This window comes from Symphalangus syndactylus, chromosome 12 (genome assembly GCF_028878055.3).
Source record: "Symphalangus syndactylus isolate Jambi chromosome 12, NHGRI_mSymSyn1-v2.1_pri, whole genome shotgun sequence".
Classification (NCBI taxonomy): Eukaryota; Metazoa; Chordata; class Mammalia; order Primates; family Hylobatidae; genus Symphalangus; species Symphalangus syndactylus.
Genome location: NC_072441.2, coordinates 55290998 through 55314196, shown reverse-complemented (window position 1 = coordinate 55314196; position 23199 = coordinate 55290998). Strand labels below are relative to the sequence as shown.

Sequence of the window (23199 nt, the reverse complement as noted above, 5' to 3'; positions counted from 1 at the left end):
ATGTGGACTACTCATCTCTCCAATCTCGTCTTCTTCTGTTCCAAGTGTATTCTAAACACATTGATCTTCTTTCTGTTTATTTGTTCCTCTTAATTCATCAAGCATATTAAGGCCTTTGCAATAACAATAATAATAGCTATTATTTCTTAAGTACTTAACTATGTACCAAGCACTACTTTAAACATGTAGCCTGTATTTTTTATTTAATCTTCTCAATAACACTTTGATATAGGTATTATTTCTATTGTTACCCATGAAACACTGAGAGGTTAGAAAATTGTTCAAGGTCTCCAGCAAATAAGGGATAAAATCAGGATTCAAATCCAGGCCAACTCTTTAACCCATGTCCCCAACCACTGTAAGAAGCTACCTTCCCCTAGCTATTCTCTAAATGGCTAAATCCACTAAACAGCTGCTCCAGTAAATAAACTAAATGCCTAAATGTCCTTCTCTTGTCAATAAGATCTCAAATTAAATGTCACACACTGAGAGGTCTTCCTTACCCTCCCAATATCAAGTAGCTCCCCAGTCACTCTTTATAAAATTGCCCAACTTAAATCTTGGCATTAAATTTATTTCTGTATGATATGTTTGTTTATTTGTTTTTTAATTTATTCTTTCTCTCTTCTCACCAAAATGTAAGCTTCACCAGAACAGAGGTGTCATGCTTTCTCATTATTGTTAACTCTAGTATCTGGAACAGTGCTTTCTGCTAAAAAAAAAAAACCTTAGCTGGATGAATGAATAAATAAATGAATGAAGCACATAAGTCACATACAATAGCTATTCTTTTAACCACCTAAAAGTTTGCTTTCTATGGTAAGATTGACTGGAGTAAGAATCTATTTTCCCCACAAAACCAGGTAAAAATAAGAGTCAACTAGCCAAAAGATCACTTTACATGGTCACCAAATGTGGAGAAACTTTATGCAAAGCACTTTGTCCCCTACTCAGTGAAAAGTAAAGGACATTTTCATACATAATTATCATATACCTACTTTGGGTTTTAAGCAAGTATATTGCTTTCAAGTATAACATTTTTAATGTATTCACTATTTCAGAATAAGAAACCGAAGATGCAGTTGTTATTTTTAAATTGTTAATGCTTTGGGACATTAACTCTTCATTTAAAGTATATTTTTTATATTAACACTACAAATATTAGTTTACCCAAAGGATTTGACTCCAGGAATAAAAGTTGTGATGGACTGAGGTCAAATAAAGAGTAATACCAGGAAGACAAAGCCTGCAATTGGGCATTTTGAGTCACTGGGTAGAGAGAAGATAGCTAATGGATGATAGACATGAAGCAACATGACAGACGATTACACAGAGGAGAATCGAATAATGCAAAACACTAAATTCATAAGTGTTCATAAGACCTTCCCTGGCCAACACTAGATATATATTGATTTCCTGATTATAGGAATAAGTTTCCATCATACAGACAGAACAACTACCTTTAAGATAGGTTTGCAGGAACAAGTCAGTGAGATATGGTGAAATATAACTATATTTGATTTTTTTACTAGACACACATATTCATTTTTTATAAACACTAAACATGGAACAGTAGCTTAATTTGCTTGTTATGTTGACAACTTATGAGTATGTTTTGTGGAAGAAGAGTAGGGGCAAATATGGCTAAACCTAAGATATAGTTCAGGTTATCTACGAAGACTGTCTTAACGGAATGCTGTTATGGTACAGTACTCATGACTGAATTTCAATAATTTTTATTTAATGTTGACAAATATTTAGTGCACTCATTGCTGTGTCCTTTTCTACTCAATACAGATTTGGTCCGATATAACTTCTTTTTTTAAATTTCCTTTCCAGTTGATTTAAAAACGAGAAAAGAAGAAGAAAAAAGGCAACAGAAAGGAGAAGCATAAGCAATAGTATTTTGGGAAGCTATAACACGCAACTTGCCTCCCTGTTCACCTTTGTATTCTCAGCACCTAGAATAGTTCTGGTACAAAATAAGTTCACAGTAAATGGTTGTCAAATGAATAAATTAATTATTAAATCTTTAAATAGTAACTATTGATTTTACCCTCTAACATATTTCAGAGAAATGTTTAGTGCTACAAGAAAGTAAAGTTTGCTTTCTAAGGTATGCTTGACTGGAGTAAGAATCAATTTTCCTTACAAAACCAGGTACAAAATAAAAGAGTCAACTAGCCAAAAGACCACTTTACCATGGTCACCCAATGTTTAGCTTAAGAGCCAGAAGGTTTTAACCTCCGGTACAAATTCTGTCCTAAGTTTTGGCCGAAACAACCTAAGACTCAGCAGTATCCGTTTGCCATAGAAATGCAAGGCTGGATTAGATTCAAGCACCAGCGAAGCCAAAGACACCCCAAGCCAGTGATGTGCTGTGGGTTGTTTGGAAATGTTGATTAGATAAGGCTAATGGTATGATTCAGAGCTCCAAGGACAGTTCTTGTTCAGGTTTCAACTAATCAACATCTGATTATGCACACCTCAACATCTGAAATATGCAGACATTTGAGACAAATACCAGGATTGTGTCTTCTTGCTTTGCACAAATCATGCTTCAGTCTGGCAATAAGATACCTATACCACAGGAAGCAGTTTTGGTGGTAAATCAAACTTCACTTTGAAGTTTAATTTTATATATTTTTAAAATTATACTTTAAGTTCTAAGGTATATGTGCACAACGTGCAGGTTTGTTACATATGTATACATGTGCCATGTTGGTGTGCCGCACACATTAACTCACCATTTACATTAGGTATATCTCCTAATACTATCCCTCCCCCGTCTCCCCACCCCATGAAAGGCCCCGGAGTGTGATGTTTCCCTTCCTGTGTCCATATGTTCTCATTGTTCAATTCCCACCTATGAGTGAGAACATGTGGTGTTTGGTTTTTTGTCCTTGCAATAGTTTGCTGAGAATGATGGTTTCCAGCTTCATCCATGTCCCAACAAAAGACATGAACTCATCTTTTTTATGGCTGCATAGTATTCCATGGTGTATATGTGCCACATTTTCTTAATCCAGTCTATCATTGATGGACATTTGGGTTGGTTCCAAGTCTTTGCTATTGTGAATAGTGCCGCAATAAACAGACGTGTGCATGTGTCTTTATAGCAGAATGATTTATAATCCTTTGGGTATATACCCAGTAATGGGATGGCTAGGTCAAATGACATTTCTAGTTCTAGATCCTTGAGGAATCGCCACACTGTCTTCCACAATGGTTGAACTAGTTTACAGTCCCACCAACAGCGTAAAATGTTCCTATTTCTCCACATCCCCTCCAGCACCTGTTGTTTTCTGACTTTTTAATGATTGCCATTCTAACTGGTGTGAGATGGTATCTCATTGTGGTTTTGATTTGCATTTCTCTGATGGCCAGTGATGATGAGCATTTTTTCATGTGTCTGTTGGCTGCATAAATGTCTTCTTTTGAGAAGTGTCTGTTCATATCCTTTGCCCACTTTTTGATGGGGTTGTTTTTTTCTTGTAAATTTGTTTGAGTTCTTTGTAGATTCTGGATATTAGCCCTTTGTCAGATGAGTAGATTGCAAAAATTTTCTCTCATTCTGTAGGTTGCCTGTTCACTCTGATGGTGGTTTCTTTTGCTGTGTAGAAGCTCTTTAGTTTAATTAGATCCCATTTGTCATTAGTTTGGCCATCTAAAATGTTAAGTCAAACTCTGTAACTACAAAATCTATATTCACTTTGACAATAGAAAGAACTTGAAGTTGCCATAAATTTTTACAGATTGTGTTTCCACTTGGTAATTTCCTGAGTATAAAGTTTTGTGGGAATGCACATTACATTATGTTTGTTTCATATTCGAGACATTGTATTAATCTGTATTCAGAACAAAATTGGACTCAACTGACTTCTGAGATCCTGTGTATATTTTTTCAAATAATCATAAAAATCATTCACATTTTAAAAATATTTTTAAGTTTTAGACTAACATTTTCTCTTTTAACTAGTGGATCTCCAACAGGAGTATATTTTCCAAGATTGTAATCATTTAATTACTTTGAAAATGCATATCATTCATACTTGAATCATATGTACAGTATCTTTTATTACAGCTCCTGCACATTTGCTAACCACTGTAAATTTATTAGCTTTGATATACTAAGTGATAAATATTATAATTCATAATATAAATTCTAATTTTTTAAGGTTGAAAGAATTAAAGAGCAAGAGATTGCCATGTCAATTGTAAGAGCTAAAAGTTTAAAGAACAGAGTTTCAATCTATTCCTTACAGGATAAAGGCCAAATTAAAATGCAGAATATTCACAGTTTCCATTTCTGCAAACTATTTACATCTTCCATTTTCATCTACTTCCTGGTCCCAAGGAAGCATGGCATATAAAACCTGGAAAAGATTTTTCAAAAGGCAATATGTAAATGTGATTTCTGCTTTATAAAATTAAAGGCTACTAAACTTTTACAGCTGTTTTAACTTTTTACATTATAACCTAAATATTGTATGCACACATAGCTGGATTTATATTATAATATATAATGTAACTGGTTTACATTACATATAATGTAATATAATTGGTTTAATTATAATATAAAATATATATAATTATAATATATAATATATAATTATAATATATAATTATAATATATAATATATATAATTATAATATATAATTATATATAATTATAATATATAATGTAATATAATTGGTTTACATTATAACCTAAATATTGTATGCACATAGCTGGAAAATTGTATGCTTAGAATAAAAAGCAACAGTCTCCTTCTTTAGCTCTGCTCCCCAGTTTCAACCACATTTAACAGTTTAATTTTAGGGCTATTAGTGATTATGTCTATATTTCTATTAACATGCTTTTTTTCTTCAATTATTTTGGTTTACAGTTTTAGACATTGTTTATTGACTTCCTTCTCTGCAAGATGAGGATTTAGATAACTTCGCCAACTCTGCTTTCTTTCATGTTTCCTCCTAATATGATTTCATGACTATTCACAGTTCAACCCTATCAATTTTGTAATTTCAAGTCTTAGATTTGAATCTTCATTATTTTTCAACAATAGGAAAAATCTCTTACCTCCATATTTTTAAAATATGAAGACAGTTACACCCCCATCTTTCTTTCCATTTCCTCTCCCAATGTTTAATTCCCTAACAACGTGGACTTTACCTATTCTTCCATGTTGTCATGGTTGGAAACATTTTGGCTTTCCTGTAATCACAGAGGAGATGAGATGTCTAACAAGTTTTATGTAATTAGTTTATGGGCTGATTCTACAAGTTAGACATGAGTGTTTACATTATTATAGCAATGTCTATATTGTTCCTTGGGAGCTAAGTGGTGGACTTAGACACATTCCTTCCTCTTTAAGCCCAATGTCATATTTGTTCCATTTAATGGAGGCTATTACTAGAGTTAAATTCAAGTGAATTATTTTGTATACATCAATAATTGCCTTTCCATTACCTAGTTTTTCTAGAGGATCTCATACAGTCTATCTATGTATCAATTCCACTTATTTCTGAGACCTCCCTCTTGGAACTGTCTTTCCATTCTGGGCTGATTATTCTCAAAGCCCACTGCATAGTTGTCATTCTGGGACAGGAAGTCACTATTTTCTTGTCTGATGTCTTCCCCTGTCTTGGCGTACTCACTGCAATATATCCCCAAGTAATTTCTGAAGAAAGAGTTCATTGTAGGTAAATTTTTGGAAAGTGCACATGTCAAAAAATATCTTTATTCTGTTTTCCTCTGATTTTCTTCCTAAATATAAAGGCCCTCATCATTGTCTTCTAGCATCCAGTATTGGTGATGAGAAGCCCAATTCTGGTCTAAGTCTACCTGTTTGCATGTGACAAGCTCGTATTCTTTCTCTAAAAAGTTTCCATTTCAATTTACTCTTAATCTTCTAACATTTCACAGTAGTTTTTTAGAAGTAGATCTTTTTTTCATTCATTATCATGTGTTCTTTTAATCTGAATATTTAGGTTTTGTTACTGGGGAGATTTCCTGTATAATTTCTTTGATAATTTTCTCCCCTCTTTTTCTCTTTCTTCTCATTCTAGAAACCTTGCTCTCCGGATGCCGGAGCTTCTAGATTGATCCTAGATGCCTCCATATTTTTTCTCTTATTTTCATTTTTATCTCTTTTGCTTTATTTTGGAGATAACTCTTTTTATCTTGCAATCTATTTTTTAATATAATTATATTTTTGTTTTCGAATAGTTCTTTTGTGTCTTCCTTTAACAATACACAGTATATATTATACAAATCTCTTAGAAGGTACTTGGATCTTGTCTATTCTCTGAGTTATCTCTTTTGTGGGGAGCCCTGGTTTTTCTGAACATTTACATCAGTCATTCTTAAAAACTTTTTGAAAAAATCTGGCCATCCTTGGTTATATATACATTTTTAAAGTTTTGAACAATAAATGTGCTTGGAAACTCTTGTTATTAAGCTAGGGCTTGGCAATTCTTTCTATGGTGAGTAGGCAGGGAAACAACCAATGCCATTGTGTAGAAGGCTTTCTTCTGGCCCTCCAATGTCTGTATTAATCACCTTAGGTATACTCAGATCACCAACACAGTTTCATATTTTTTTTTTCCTTTGCCTTCTGGAGTCCTGCATCTACAGATGAAGATGGAATCAATTGCTCTTAAGGCATGGTTTAAGTGGTGTTTCTGTTTTCAGAGTCCCATCTCACTCCTAGCATTCTTTCTACTTATGTTTCTGAGTCCTTTCTTTTTTCTCTTCAATGCAGATCATCTCCCTCCTCGGGTCTCACTTGCTCTGCATAGACACAAATGCATCTTATTCCATCTTCATCTTTAATGACCACTTTTCATCAACCCTGCCTTCTGGAAATTGGTTAAAACTTCTTCACTGATGGCTCTTGTACCTTTGCTTTGCTTTTTTTCTTTTGTTTTTTTCCCCTCATGGTTTACTCCTTTACTATCATTTTAATGAGATCATAGAAAATGAAAGCAGATAAAATCATGTATCACTCCATCATCTTAAGTCAGAATTACTTTTCCATGCTTAGAAAAAAAAATCACATGTTTTATGATGTTTTTAGGGGAAAGAGAGGCCCTTCTATTTGTTATACTCTACTTACACTTGAAATTGTTATGCTATCATCTGTTGATTAAAAAATGTATATAGGACATTATTAAAAATAATATTACTTCCACTTATTCTGCATTCAGAAAATATACTCAACTAGATCCATTCAGAATATGATTAACATTTGCTAGTTCAAACTGATACTACTTTACTCATATATTGTTTATGTGTTTGTACCAAGTAGAGCTTATATATTCTAAATAGGCTTAATGCAAGGTCTTGCAATTCTATAGATAATGTCATAAAGTCTTCTGAATTATTGGTCCAGTTTTACTGATTTGAGGAAATCATAAAGTAACTCACGCTATGGACATAACGATGCCATCACATTTGATTTCTTTTACAAAAAAGGAAAAATATATTCAATTCAGGTTTATGAAATGCTAGAGATTATTAAATTTGTAGTTATCACTGAACTAATAGTGCAAAATATAATGTTACCATTCATCGTTTTCCTAATTGCAAAGCTTAGTATTCTGCCAATTATAAATTATTCTTATAAGAAGCACACATAGAGAAAACTGAGCCAAAATAAGCTTCAAGTTATAATTAGTTTGTCTTTGATTTGCTTTGGGTATGTGTTCTTTTCTTCCCAAACAAACAAGAACCAACAGGAACTAATAGAAATTGATCAATTCTAAATAGTCAGAGGAGGAAAGAAAATATGTAGACCAAGTACGACCCAAAAGAGTTTTAAGAAAAGAAAGAAATAGAAGAAAATAACATGATATAAATGGACGAGAAAGAAGACTTTAAGTTTAGACCAAAATCCAACATTTTATAGGCAGTCATATTGCCTTTCACAATGTGTATAATTAATAAATCACTTTTAAATTTTGCTGTTTAAAAGTCTCATAAAACTATATATTGGGTTCTATGCTTACTACCTGGATGCAATATACCCATGTAAGAAACCTGCACATGTACCCCTAAAATAAAAGTTGAATTTAAAATAAATAAAAAGAAAGATAAGCATAATAAGTGACCCAAACTAATATAATCCAGGTAAAGGGACAAAAACATTATTTTAAAATACGGTTAAAACTTTATAGTAACCTTTTTTAAAAATCTCACAAAAATGTCTAGCTTTCTGTTTGGTTTTGGCTTTGGAATTTATGAAGTCCAAGCTATTTCTAAGATCTTATTCAAAGGTGGGCTGGGCTGATAAAAATATTATAACTTTTTTCATTAAAGTCTTTTTGTCACGTATTACATCTCTTCATCTTTCATCTGCATGTGACTTCAGAGTCTGAGGGTTTGAGTTTTGGGGGTTTTGTTCTTTGTGTGTTCATATCTGCCCTATCAGACCTGTTATCTATATAAGGCGTTTACCTTTAAAATCTCTACCTCTTTCTTATAGACTGTGATTGAATGTTTTATTCTTATAGACTGTAAAGTTATCTTTCTTGGGGGCTGCTTCTTTGCCAAACAGAATGAAAATCAATTGGTAGTGTTTTTCTGGCTGGTATAAGTTACCCATAGTCACAAGGCATGCGGACAGGGGAAGGGGAGGAGTTTCTGGCTATCAAGTAAACAGGTCTGTGGGCAATTTGCTTCATTTGTCTAACTTTTTACTTAAAAGAAGCAGCCACTGAATTGGTATAATGATAATGATGTTCCTCATTTATTTCTTTCCAGATTGTACAAATCATTTCCCACTTTAAAATTTTATGTTTAAAATTTGGAGCATGAAAAAGCAACTCCTCACGGTTCAATGTTTGGTTAAAGGCCCAGCACCCACTGTGAATAATCATTTATTCAGAAATGTGATATTAATCCCATGGATTGGCTTAGTTTTATGATCCCCTTCTTTGCTCTTAGTGTGAGTATGCGTGTTGGAATCATTGGCTGTGTTCATCTAATATGTTTGTGTTTCTCTAATTTCAGCATGTGGCAAATTGATGAAAATCACAGGCCCAGTTACAGTCAAGACATCTGGAACCCGATTTGGTGCTTGGATGACAGATCCTTTAGCATCTGAGAAAAACAACAGAGTATGTTTCTCCCACAAACACCTTTGCTTAGAATTAAGTTCTGCTTACACTTTTTCTCTTCTGGACTATTCATTTTCCTCAGGGATATTTGTTTGTACTTGAAAACTGTTACATAATTTGCAAATATTTTCTGTTTGATAATATTAACATATCTAAGAAAGAATGACAAATCTATTTTAGTAAAATGTTCCATCTTCTAATTCATCAGTTTAGCAAATCTACTTTTTATTGATTTTAGTCATGTTTTATGCTTGAAAAGGGCTAACTTCCTGTATACTCTTTCTAAAATATGTTTAGTATGAAAACATAGCACTAAATAAGTGAAAAACTCAAGGGCAAACTTCCCTGCATACTCTTTCTAAACTATGTTCCTTAGTATGAAAAAATAGGACTAAATAAGTGAAAAACTCAAGGGCAAAACCAATTTACTAAATAAGCTTAAATATCCCTGGAGTCTAGAAGTAATTTTAAAAGAAATAGCGCTGAAACTTCTGGGGGGTATTTTCATAAGTTGACAATGCCTGTGCTATGTAAATCAATATACTAGAAACTTGCCATAGCTCTATTTATGTCCTATTACAGGACTCAGTAAAAATTAAGATTCTCTAGGGTTACTTCTAAATGAGGTTAGTTATTAAGTTAGTAAAATTGTTTCTTTAAAATGTAGTTGTACTTACAGGCTAGCCCAATAAACAAGTGTTTCTAGAAGATTCCATGGTACTTATTTCAATTGAGTATGAAAAACTAGACTATACATTTTTTTCAGTGCAAGAGATAGAATAAATGTAATTTGCTGAAGGTTATATTTGTTGTAGTTTTCACTGATGGCATTATTTACCAGGTGTTGTAATTTGCATTGACATATGTTTGGTTCACTCAGTGATATGCACCAAATGGTCAGGAATTTAAAAAACAAAGAAAGAAAAAGCAAAAAAGCAAATTAATGTCAAGGTAGTAAATTCAGTTATTTCTTTTCCACATAGGCAGATCATAGCAATATTTTTACAAAAGCCTGAAATACATTGCAGCAGGTCAGCAGTAAGACAGTGTGGCTTCCAGAGCCTGAGAATTATAATAATAATAAGTGCTGACTCTCACTGTCTTTCTTTTGGAATTATCAGAAAAGTACAGAATTTAGTCACTCCATTTATTTTTTTCCTTCTTCTCAGGTCTGGTACATGGACAGTTATACTAACAATAAAATTGTTCGTGAATACAAATCAATTGCAGACTTTGTCAGTGGGGCTGAATCAAGGACATACAACCTTCCTTTCAAGTGGGCAGGAACTAACCATGTTGTCTACAATGGCTCACTCTATTTTAACAAGTATCAGAGTAATATCATCATCAAATATAGCTTTGATATGGGGAGAGTGCTTGCCCAACGAAGCCTGGAGTATGCTGGTTTTCATAATGTTTACCCCTACACATGGGGTGGATTCTCTGACATCGACCTAATGGCTGATGAAATCGGGCTGTGGGCTGTGTATGCAACTAACCAGAATGCAGGCAATATTGTCATCAGCCAACTTAACCAAGATACCTTGGAGGTGATGAAGAGCTGGAGCACTGGATACCCCAAGAGAAGTGCAGGGGAATCTTTCATGATCTGTGGGACACTGTATGTCACCAACTCCCACTTAACTGGAGCCAAGGTGTATTATTCCTATTCCACCAAAACCTCCACATATGAGTACACAGACATTCCCTTCCATAACCAATACTTTCACATATCCATGCTTGACTACAATGCAAGAGATCGAGCTCTCTATGCCTGGAACAATGGCCACCAGGTCCTGTTCAATGTCACCCTTTTCCATATCATCAAGACAGAGGATGACACATAGGCAAATGTGATATGTTTTCATTGATCTAAACAGTGTAATTTGTGATAAACTCTATAGGACCCCCTCAGTTTTTTTCTTCACTATTATTTTTCACCATTTCTCCAAAGCAAAGCATTTTTATTGTAAAGTTGGTGTTTCAAAAAAATAGCTGAGCTTGTCTAACTTACCATGTTGGAAACACATCTTAACTTCTAAATTTACAAGGCCTATCATGTCCTTGTCATGAAAAGCACTAAAAAAAAAAAAAAAAGAGTTTAAGTGGCTAAAGTCATAGTTTTGCAAGAGATTAATGATCTGCCTTATATTAGAGTCAGAGACTAATGGTGGCTTAAATGCATGAATGTCTTTTTTTTAAAACTGTCATTTTTTACTGTCTTTTGCTCCATATCAGGAAATATTTTGGTAGGAATTAGGAGAACAAAAAGCACTTTTATCCCATTTATTTCTTTTAAAAATGTAAGGTTTTCATTTATATTGAAAAATAATATTAATCATTTTGCTGTTAACACAATTCTCTGATGCGGTGCTGTACAGTCATTTTTAAATCTCTTGCTAACATTTTATTGGCAGTATGTATTTCTACCATTGTAACCACCATTGTGCTATTGTATCTCTTCACTTCTGTGAAAGTAATATTTTTTATAAAATACACTGAAATTTAATCTCAGTAATTGAGTCCATTTTCAAGTGTGGTCAAGAATAATCTTCTTGGCTTACCCCTTTACATAACCATTATAAACTAAAATGAAAACCAAACCAGACACCTTACATAGAGTATTTTACCCCAAGTTTATTGGGCCACTGACGTTGACTGCAACAACTGATTTCGTACAACTGAGTTACTCTGTTCACTCCACTGAATGCAACCCATATAGTTTCTTGCACAAGGTGCATCTGGATTCCAAATATTGGATTTGAGTTGACTCTACTCATTTATTATACACTAAAGAAATTTTGTTCTTCATAGTTAAATGTACTAGCATTTAATTTATATTTTACATACAACTTGCAATCATGAAATTCCTTATGTCAGGACCCTGAAAATAAGCACATTTGAAAACTCGTAGAAAAAAAATTTCTGTAATGTCATTTAGATTTAGATTATGAGCCCTGAGGAGTTATTGGCAAGATTTGTGCAAAATAAAATATGGAGAGACTTGGGAGTTGTCTTCGTGGTTTCAAAAGTGTAAATAACCAATTCAGAAAACAAAATGGAAAAACAACCCCTTGTTACCTTGATTCACTGTATGTGGAAAAATAATGTAACCAAAAGGGAAGAGCCTTAATAATACTTATGTTAATAACTCTATGAAACATATAATCTAACTATATATCAAACATTTCATTGAGTTTGGATGCATTTTCCACATATTAAAAAAATAGTTCCCTAAGGCAGCTTTATGGAAACTAATATAGGATGGTTTTACAATTTAAAAAGTATATTCTATAATAAATAATAAAACAAGTTGTTTTAAATGTTTAGTTTCACACATACATAGTACCACGATTTTCTTTGAAAGATAAGGATGTAATGATTTAGATAAAGCATCATGTAAAGAAATCCTAATATTTAAGTGTAATTCATTTCAAATGTCACAAGTAAAGCATCATCCTCAAATATCTCATTGTCAAAATTGTAGAATTAAATAACCCAATCTTGAAACTGTCAAAGTTTAACAATGATTTCTTTTTTTGCCTACAAAAAGTTAACATGATTTAATGACTACTCTGGGTCCTTTTGCAATATTTTATTCTTTTTTTAACGAGTTTACATAAGCTCTGGTTTGCTACTGGGAGTTGGAAAATTTAAGAGATTCACTTGTCATTGTACACACACCACAAAAATAACCAGTCTGTGTTCCATATATTGAGTTTTTATGAGGAAAGAAAGTCACTTTAATTTTAAAAATGAATGAATTTTTAAGTAGATAGCCTCTAATAGATATCTGGATCATCATTACTCGTTTGTTTAAAATGATGTTATATTATACCACATACATTCAAAATTTGGCTGATCACAGCTTATTCATGAGGTATGAAACTTGAAAACCACTTTATTGTTTTCTAAGTAAGATTTTATCACCATTTCCAATTTATAGTCTATGTGCTGCTAGAGCAAGCACAGATACTATTATTGTCACTAGAAGTGGGGAAACATGAATTTTAAAATATGATAATCATTAAACATTTACAGTTTAAAAGCATTTTTCTTAATAAATTATTATCAGTTTTGTGCCTAAAATAAATAAGAACTACTCTATTCACTGTTTTTTAAATCTCCAACAAATAAAATAAATCTTATGAGGGAAATAATGAGTATTTTTCAATCACTCACATAATCAAAGCATTGGAGAAATCCAAGCTCAGAAAGTCTTAATCCTAACTGAAATATGTAACTGATACTTTCTGAATTAGCCAGATCATTAACAAGCTTTCATATCACTCAAATAATAATATGTTCATGGTCTGATTGTGTTTGTGTGTTATTTGTGGCGCTTGAATCACAATGCTTATTATTTGCACCTAAACTTACATCTACGAGTTCAGATAATGATAGTATTTCAGTATGTTTCCAACATGTAGAGATAAAAGAAAAAAGAATAGCAGATGTGTTATATAAATAGAATTATGATTAGTTAAGATTCATTACAAACTCAGAATCTCTGATTCGTGTCTCCATACTCATGGAGTCATTTCACCTTTGTAGTCAGTATTATTCTCTCTGATGAGATCTCATCTTCAGAAAATAATGTTAATTTCTTATTGTTTCTTCTTTTTAATAAGAAACAACAAGATTTTATATCTTAAAATAATTACCAAATTTAAGTGTATGAATTTTTCAACCAGTAAAATTATTTAAAAAATGTAACTATATAAAATTATGCTTATGTTCATTTCAAAATAAAACCAATTATTTCCCTATTAAGGTCAGTTTTACATGTAATAGTTCTTTAGTGTTATTCTCCTTAAAGAATAATTTACAAAAAAATTTAAAAACTTATCTGATCACTTTAGCCACTGCAGAGTATTTAAAAGTCAAGCTTTATAGAAATATAATACTTTGGAAAACAGAATCCAAAATGTCATCTTGTTGACTTGGTAGAGTAGTTATGATTATATTCTTTGTTGTACTCTGTGTGATAAAGTTCTCATGACATGATCAAAGGATGGATGCTCATGTGAAGACACAGCAAGAAGGAATCATCTATGAAGCAGAAAAAGGGCCCTCACCAGACACAGAATTTACTGGCACCTTGAGCTGGGACTTCCCAACCTCCAGAACTGTGCGAAATACATTTCTGTTGTTTATAAGCTTAAAAAAATGGACATGTAGAAACAAAGTGTACTTCACTTTCTCCATCATCAGATGATAAGTAGAACATGAGATGAGCTACTATGAAATAGTCTACCTAGTGTTCTAGGAAAAGAGCATGAATTATATGCAGACTTTATAGGATGAAACAAAGCCTTCATTACTTAATGTTTATAGCTTTAAACAGTTATATATAGAAAGGCCCAGAGTCATAAATATTCAACTCAGCAAGCAGTATCCATACTGAAATCAAGATTATAGAATCATTTCTCATTCTAAAAGTTAACTAAACTCAGCATAAAACTATTAGCTAACAATTTGTCATCGCTAGTGGCTTCAGAGAAAGTCTGGGACTTAATAAAATCTGTTCTTCTGAATTGTTGGCCTTATACTAGAAAATAAAATAATGATAACATTAACTTATGGAAGAAAAAATAACTTCATGAAAATTCTTTCATTATTTTTCTAAGAAACGATGAATGCAAATCTGAAAATCTCTTGAATAAAGAATAGAAAACTATTTGCTCTAGCAGTCAGCCAATCAGAAAAAAAAAAAAAGTTTCCCCCAACTGATTTTACCAAGCTGATTTATCTGACTTACATCTTAAAATTATGTTATGCAGTTTTTCTCTTTTGGTTGATCTATTGCATCAGGCATAGTGGAATTTTAATCCTGTTTGGAGCCTGCCTTGTCTCCAAAATGTCAAACTGGTTGGCATAAAACTTACTCCCTTTGAGGCCGGGCGCGGTGGCTCACGCTTGTAATCCCAGCACTTTGGGAGGCCGAGGCGGGCGGATCACGAGGTCAGGAGATCAAGACCACGGTGAAACCCCGTCTCTACTAAAAATACAAAAAAATTAGCCGGGCGTGGTGGCGGGCGCCTGTAGTCCCAGCTACTCGGAGAGGCTGAGGCAGGAGAATGGCGTGAACCCGGGAGGCGGAGCTTGCAGTGAGCCGAGATCGCGCCACTGCACTCCAGCCTGGGTGACAGAGCGAGACTCCGTCTCAAAAAAAAAAAAAAAAAAAAAAAAAACTTACTCCCTTTGAAGCTCAGTTTATCAAGTGCCCAATAGGTTTTACAGATATAAACTATTACTAAACATGACTTAAAATTGACATAAAAGAAAGGAATAAAGTATGTTGCTAAGAGGATATAGTAACTTTTATATTTGATATCTAGGACAATCTTAAAAAATAATATAAATATAATTATTCCTAGTTAAAGATACAAAGCGATATGGTGAACATGGAAAAGTTCTTGGGAATATTTTAGTGCCCTGAGAAGTCTGCTAGTAAACCATACACATCTATGCAGTTCAGTGTCATGTTTCATCCCTATCAATGTTATATTATGCCCGGAAGAGCTTGCAGCTGATTTTTATAAATGACTAATAGTCATTTATATTATTAGTGCCATAATATATACTCCCTACCACAATTTAGACTTGAAAACGTTGCATATAAATAGGCATTTTAAGAAAATTAATATTTTGTGACAAAAAATGTTTAAATGGAGCAAGAAATGAGCTGAATAAAAGAAACACTGACCATTTAAGCATGTTATAGAAGCTTATCATGCTACAGTAATATATTTCCAGCCGGTTGTTTGTCCATATCATTCTTGACTTAACATGAATTCATATATGTTACCAGTGGGTAGTTAGCCAACTTTACAACCAGATACTTCTGCATTATGTATTCCCAGATGACATTCTAGATGCTAGGGTTATAGCCATCAACAGACAAATAAGGTGTTCATGTGCTTACATTCTAATGGGAACAGGCTGCAACAAAAAATTAATAAAAAGTAAGTTCTGGTTGTATTAATTGCTGTGAAAAAATAAAAAATATATATGATAGTGACTGCCTTTGCTAGTGGTAAGGTGGGATAAGAGATAATGTTTAGAGGAGATAGTCAAGGGAGGTCTCCCTTAGAAGAAGCCTGCCATGGTAAATTCATTCAAAGAATGAAACGTCATCACTTGTTCCATGTAAAATAATTTGTCCTCTTTATTTCTGTTCTTAGAAATCCATGGACCAAATATTCCCAACATTTCTCAGTTACAGGAGTTTTTTTTTTGTTTTGGTTTGTTTTTGTTTTAACTCGAAATCCAAAAATACCCTTCTGAGAATGGCTGAACCCCCGAAAATGTATGCTAAATTTATTATATAGATGTGGTTGTGTACTTTCTGGTAGAGGATTTCCAGTTTTCATCAGATTTCCAAAGAAATCCATATCCCAGAATACCACTACTATGTCAATTTAATCTAATTTAATCCCAAATTTATTAAATATTCTTGTAACAAGCACTGAATGGCTGTCATCTGTCTTGCAATCCTCAAGAATTTCAGCTTGATTCCGAAAGAAATCAACATACTAGTATCAGTAATTTTTTGTGTTTTGTTTTCATAAGAACTCAAGACGAAGTTGTTCCCTGTAAAACCTCTGAGGAGATTATATAGATATATGACTGAATCCAGTTATTTTTCTGTGGCAGAGCCTTACAGGCACGTTCTTGTTAGATTCAGTGACCCAAGAGTCTCTATTATGAAGCCTGTCCTACATCTATTTGAGTCTGGAGAACATTGTCTTATAATGCTAATGCAGCCTTTTGGCAGCACCATTAGACTCTGACTGGAATTGAGCAGATGCAGTGTGCTCCATCAAATTTAACTGCAAATTCCTCTTCTGAAATTAGCTACTGCAGCAACATATAAACAGCAAAGAGAAAGCTTTTAACACTTGCCATGGTTTAGAAACTATGGTAGCTGACGTGCACATAATCTACAGCTTCAGGATCTTTAAAAATGTTTTTATTTAAAAAACTGCAGTCACACACAGATAAAGTCATGCTGAGTACAGAATTGAGGCTGTTTCTATCAGTGATGTTTACTTTGACTTTTTCTCGTAAAGGACTTGAGAAGACTTACCCACTAGCTTCCATTTCAATGTAAACCAAAAATAATAAAAATAAATATTTTCATTCTCTCTCTAGTATCTTTATCAAACTTCATTAGAAACTATTCTTGGAGGCCAGGCGCGGTGGCTCACGCCTGTAATCCCAGCACCTTGGGAGGCCGAGGTGGGCGGATCACGAGGTCAGGAGATCGAGACCATCCTGGCTAACACGGTGAAACCCCATCTTTACTAAAAATACAAAAAATTAGCCGGGCGAGGTGGCGGGCGCCTGTAGTCCCAGCTACGCCGGAGGCTGAGGCAGGAGAATGGCGTGAACCCCGGGGGGCAGAGCCTGCAGTGAGCCAAGATTGCGCCACTGCACTCCAGCCTGGGTGAAACAGCGAAACTCCGTCTCAAAAAAAAAAAAAAAAAAAAAAAAAAAAACTATTCTTGGAATATGAAGTATGCATAGAAAAAGAAGTTGAACAATTTCTTACATTATCAGATTTTTATGAAAAGATAAAATCTAATCATGTAAATAAATGCCTGTTCCAAGTATTTGTTCTCAGCAAGTATCTTCCAATTTTTTTTGTTCACTCAGTGATTTCAGCTCTCATTCAATCAATTTCCCGATCTCCATCTCTATGACCGGAATTAGATGCCCTGTTTCGAAATGATTCTTTTGTTTACTGACCTCTGTTACTTTTCCCGTATAACCAGTTTTACTTTTTCCTTTGGCCAAGGAGTACTGCCATCAGCTACAGCTTTATGAAATGTTCCCTGACGAAGTAAGCCATTATTTTCCAACTCAGATGAAAGAGTGAGGTATATACCCTCCCTCATAATTCACTTCAAGGTTAATCTCAAACTCTCTTTCATTAAATTTTGATTCATCTTTTAGAATTTAAGACATCATCTTATTTCATATAGAAACATATTATTTTGTGTTCCCTTTGTGTTGATTTTGTATTATCAAATTATCACACCACATTGCAATGATTTGTTTCCTTCATGTTAGTGTGGACTCCTCAAGAGTGGGGTCAATGGAATCTTTGCCTTACATACCTGCCCCTGGCAAAGTGTCTGACAGAATAATACCAAAATAAGTGTTAGTAACCAAGGAAGTATAGGTGGTCAAGTAACCTCTTTACCATACATAAAAACACTAAAATATTTGTTTCATTCTGGGAACATCATGATAAATTAACTTTTCCAAATTTATTTTATTGGAAATTAATTTCTATATCTTACTAAGGTAAAATTCTAAACATAAGAAGTGTCAAGAAGGTAAAACTAGGCTTAATTTGCTCTCTTGGGTGAGTGGGCCCCTTCCTGATACAGTACATTTTATTCCAGGGAAAAGAAGCTTAAAAGGGCTCCCATAGTTATTTTTATTTTTCTCATTAATACCTGTTTTTAAAATTAAAAAAAAATCATTTTAACTTTCACCCACTCAACATTTGATTCCCGACTTTCCGTTTTCTCCTGTAAGTAAAAACTTTTCGTAGAAATATGATTTGTCTTTGGCAGAACAGACAGAGTTTTATCAAAGGGACATGTACTACCAAGGCCAGGGAAAGATGAAGGAGTTACCCCCTCCTTCCTTAGCCCATGTTTTCAAGGGGTACACCAACAAGAAGCCTGATGTTCATTAATCAGTCTGGTTTCTAAGTAAAGGCACCTGGTAATGCCTTTTAAGTAACATCAGTGAAGAACACTTCTTTATATATAATGTAAGGAATTCTTCCAGAAGGCAGAATATTTGTTCTAAAGTTAAATATAATGATACGTCTCTGAGCAAGGTTTTTTTTCTGTAAATGAAACTATTGGGCATAGTTTTCAAAAGCTGCTCTTTCGAGCTTGAGGTTTTCTTCAGAGTCTACCATAAAAGGGTAGATGAACTTAATTGAGACGATATAATAAATTACAAACTCTGTCATCAGCTCCAATACAGACAACCCTACTTTTATCTACTTTTAAAAATGTTTCGATGTTGGGTTTTTTTTTTTTGGTCAGAAAACATTTTGTGATTAAAAAAAATAGTATGAAAACCACTTAACCAGATGGTCTCCGAGCTTTCCTTCTGCTCTAACCTTCTACTAATCTGTGATTCTAAAAGATCAATAAAGACTGTGCGTGAACTGGAACTCATGGTTCTGTAGCTTAGATTGAAAGGGAAAATACCAGAGGGAAAGGAGAAATAAAATAAAAGTTTACTAATTCAGTTTCCAAAAGTTTTTAAGTAGTTTCTGGAGAGTTACCTACATTATGTTAAAACTAAGACAAACATTTCATATTGCTATTATTTGACTAAACTTACTACCTAACTAGGAATATTCTCTCCCACACCTCAGTTCAAAAGTCTGTGGCTCTTTCCTCATTACACTACTTTTAAGAACTCCTCCTCTCACTTTCTTCAACTATTACTGAATGACTTCCAAATTCATCTCACATCTGCAATTTTAGCATTTCAAGCTATCTAAATGATATCTGTATGCAAATGTTCAATGAATTTCAAGGTAATATCTCCATAAATGAACTAATCTCTCCCACACCATCTTCTTAGGAGATACAAATTCTAATCTCCTTAAAACAGTATACACAACCCTTCATCATCCTCAACAAATAAGAATTTAGGTTTCACTCCTCATCATTTTCTCCCTGCTGTCACTTCTACCTATAACACTGTCTGTCATAACTTCCTTAATTGGTTACTTCTTGCCCCTGTTTCAGAGATGATCTTAAATTTTTGTTCTTATAGGAAGCTTTTGTAACTATTCCCTTAGGGGTGTGATTTGCTTCTTTTTGTGTGCTGTCATATTACCTTGTACTTATCTCTATCACAGCAATTGTACTACAAATAAATATCTATTTACTTGTCCACTTCCCACCCTAGACTATGAATCTCCTGGAGTCAAGAACATTTATATTAACGTAGTGATCTCTGCTAAGTAGGTTCTATATGTTGCTAGCTTGACCAGCTAAACCATTATATTTGATCAATAATATCACTATTCTTCTGGACATATTTAACTCTTCCATCACCTTCATTCCCTATGTCCAAATTCTTACTAATATACACAAATCTGTTATTTTTTCTTCCAAAAGACTTTCTCCTCAATCTTACTGACTCACACCAGCATTACAAGTGACACAAGGTCTCACCATCTTCTATCTGGAAAATATACTACAACACGCTGCTGGCAGATATTTCTTCTACTCTCTCTCCACACAAAATGTAACCTGCATTATTCCATCAGGTTCATATTCATAAAACATTTTAACACACCTTTGCTCATCAACAAACCGCTTTCTGTTTCCCATTACATCAATTTCAAGTTGTATTGGCAGAATCTGCCAGACATTTAGAACTTAATTTTCATTATTCTCCAAAATACTCATCCAGTCACTCAGTCTCTATCCTTGTCCACAAATGCACAATACAGATTTCTTTCTTCTAAGCTTATCTAATACCCACATTCTGAATGTCATCTTTCCTCTCTTGTCGAAATCTTCACTTATTCTTCCTGGACCAATGTAATGCCTACTCAGGCCAAATAATTCTGTATATAGCATCAACATTAAAAAGAAAGGTAAAACAAGAGTCACACAAATTCACAAGAAAGTATGTGCTTTTTGTTTCTGCAGGAGTATACAGTGATATTGGTGAAATGATTTTCAGGAAAGAGCAAGTTCACATATCTATTATACAAACAAACAAAATCTTGCCCTTGACATTATAGCACAATTAATTACATTCCCAAATATATGTGAGCTGTTTGTCAGACCAATTTCTGTCAGAAGCTGACTAATGGTGCTATAAAATCTGCTCAAATAAACCTTGTTTTTGAACCAGGATTTCACCACAGCAACTCATATTAGGTGCACTACTCTGGAGGAATGATTCAATTTCTAGTGGTCCTAAGAAATAGAAGCAAAGCCTCCTCTAATGAATCTCCAAAGGGAATTGGAGTATTTATTATTATATAAATATGTTTGTACTTGACTGAAATTCCTCCTTGAGTCTTTATCCTCTCTGGGACTTTCTTTAGGCTGATTTTGAGGCTTCTTAAGTCAAGTGAAATCTTCTTGACACCTTAATGTTTAACTTTCACCAAAACCAGGGAGATCCCCAAAATCAGTTTAGATCATAAATGAATAATAAAGAAAAGATAAAGGCAATGTAAGAAGATAAAATCAAGCTTTCAGTAAGAATTAAAAAAAGAAGTTTAAGTTATATACAAGTTGATTGAGTTGAAACAATTCATTCCTTCATTCAGTAAATATCTATGGTGTGTTCAAAAAATACCAAGTGTAACTACTAAATAAATTAGATGCTGGTTACTGTGGACACAGAAACTAATTAAAGGCAAACTGATAGGCTTCTTTTATGAACTTTGCAGTCCACAGTGCTTGAGGAATTTCATAAGAGCCATTGATGACCGAGGAGAACATCTCTGTTTCTCACCGTGTGCTCTGTAGGCTTATTTTCTCTAGTGGTTACTTTGTTAAATGCTGCAAGACTCAGTTTCATATTTTTGAACCTGCTTGTTTTCTCTAATTTTCGAACACTGCCAAACAGCAAGTAAATTATGACAGAGACTATTGCTGTGTTACTCATGTTTTTTAGTTGCAGTGCCTAGATTAGTGCCTGGAATATAGAGGTTTCCCAATGAATGTTGAAAAAACGAATGAACAAATGAAAGAATGAAGCAATCAATTGTTTAAAAAAAAAAACATTATCTCAAAGTCAGAATTCCAGCGTGTATATCTCAACATCTGATATTGTTTAGTTGTCCATTTCTCTGTTCATTTTTTAATTGCTTTGAATTTTTTGTGTTCATATACATAATAGGATTAAATACATGTTTGCCTAAACACCGTTATTAGGTAGCAGGTTAAAAGAAATCTCAAATCTGGAGTCTGCAATAACACCAGCCAAATGCCTCAGTTATTTTTACCTGTAACGTGGTAACAGTGGAACAATATGATTAAGACTTTGTACAACTATTGTTACTACTACTCCACCACGACTCATACCAATAATAATACTAAACTAACAGTAGGGAATATTTGCACTTCTGCGGTCAGCTTAATTTTTTTTAAATCATACTGAAACAGAGATGAGTATTTCGGAATGCAGGGTTAATTTTTTACCTCTTCTCTTAATCGTATATGTGGAACCATAACCAAAGAATGAACCATTGAGAGAGAAATTTTCTTCCCCTCTAATAATAAAATAAATCTTCTGTTATTTTTTTTCCTCATCAGAATTTTACTGTTCCACTTTTATAGCTAGGCCGTTTAGCCCTTCTGTTCTTATAGCTTGCAGGCAATTGGAAACTCCTTATTTTTCCCTAAGAGAGGTAGCGATTCATAGTATAAAGTCAGCATTTTCTTAAAAATCATCAACATCTGTTGCAGTCATAAGTATCTTGCCTTTCGAGGCTCCCCAGAACATCCTGCAGACAGAACTTTGCCCACACTTACTGCTTCAGCCAGAAAAATAAAATAAATGCTTTGCAAGACTGATGTAATGGTCTAAGGAAACAGAATACAGTTGAGTAAAGAAAGCATAAAGTCTGCAGTGCTGCATATGACATAGGAATGGAATCCGATTAAATTAGATGTATTGGGCCATTTGCCCATGTTCCCATTTTCCCCAAATGCCACAGAAGTGTCATAGTATAAAAAGATAATAAGAAAAGTTAAGTCCACCAGGTCATCTCCTACATCTGAAAACCATGTTTTCACTTTATTGACTTCCAAAATTCTTAAATCAAACCACATAGTCTTCAGATCATGTTGACGTTGTACATTTTATTTTCTATAACTTAGACCCCCAGAAAGACAGGAGTTGTAAAGTCTCATTCAGCAACTTTCAGGTAGTCAAGGGGCCAGACTGCAGACTTTAATCCTCAGAAGAATCATGCTGAATTTTAGTTCCCAGCAGAGAAAGCTGCTTCTACCTTTCTTGTTATTAACAGGCAGGTTGTGTTAAGATGATTTCATTTTTATT

General features: G+C 33.7%; 1 protein-coding gene across 3 annotated transcripts in view; it reads left to right on the top strand.

The window, feature by feature from the left end:
• The window catches only part of OLFM3 (olfactomedin 3), a 209808-nt gene extending 198174 nt beyond the window's left edge, over window positions 1–11634 (top strand). For all 3 annotated transcript variants that reach the window (XM_063624361.1, XM_063624362.1, XM_063624360.1), the window contains exons 5-6: window positions 9014–9120; window positions 10290–11634. In XM_063624361.1, the coding sequence (XP_063480431.1) occupies window positions 9014–9120; window positions 10290–10967 (785 nt within the window). In that variant the 3' untranslated portion in view covers window positions 10968–11634. The remainder of the gene's footprint in view (window positions 1–9013; window positions 9121–10289) is intronic.
• The last annotated feature ends 11565 nt before the right edge of the window (window positions 11635–23199 follow it).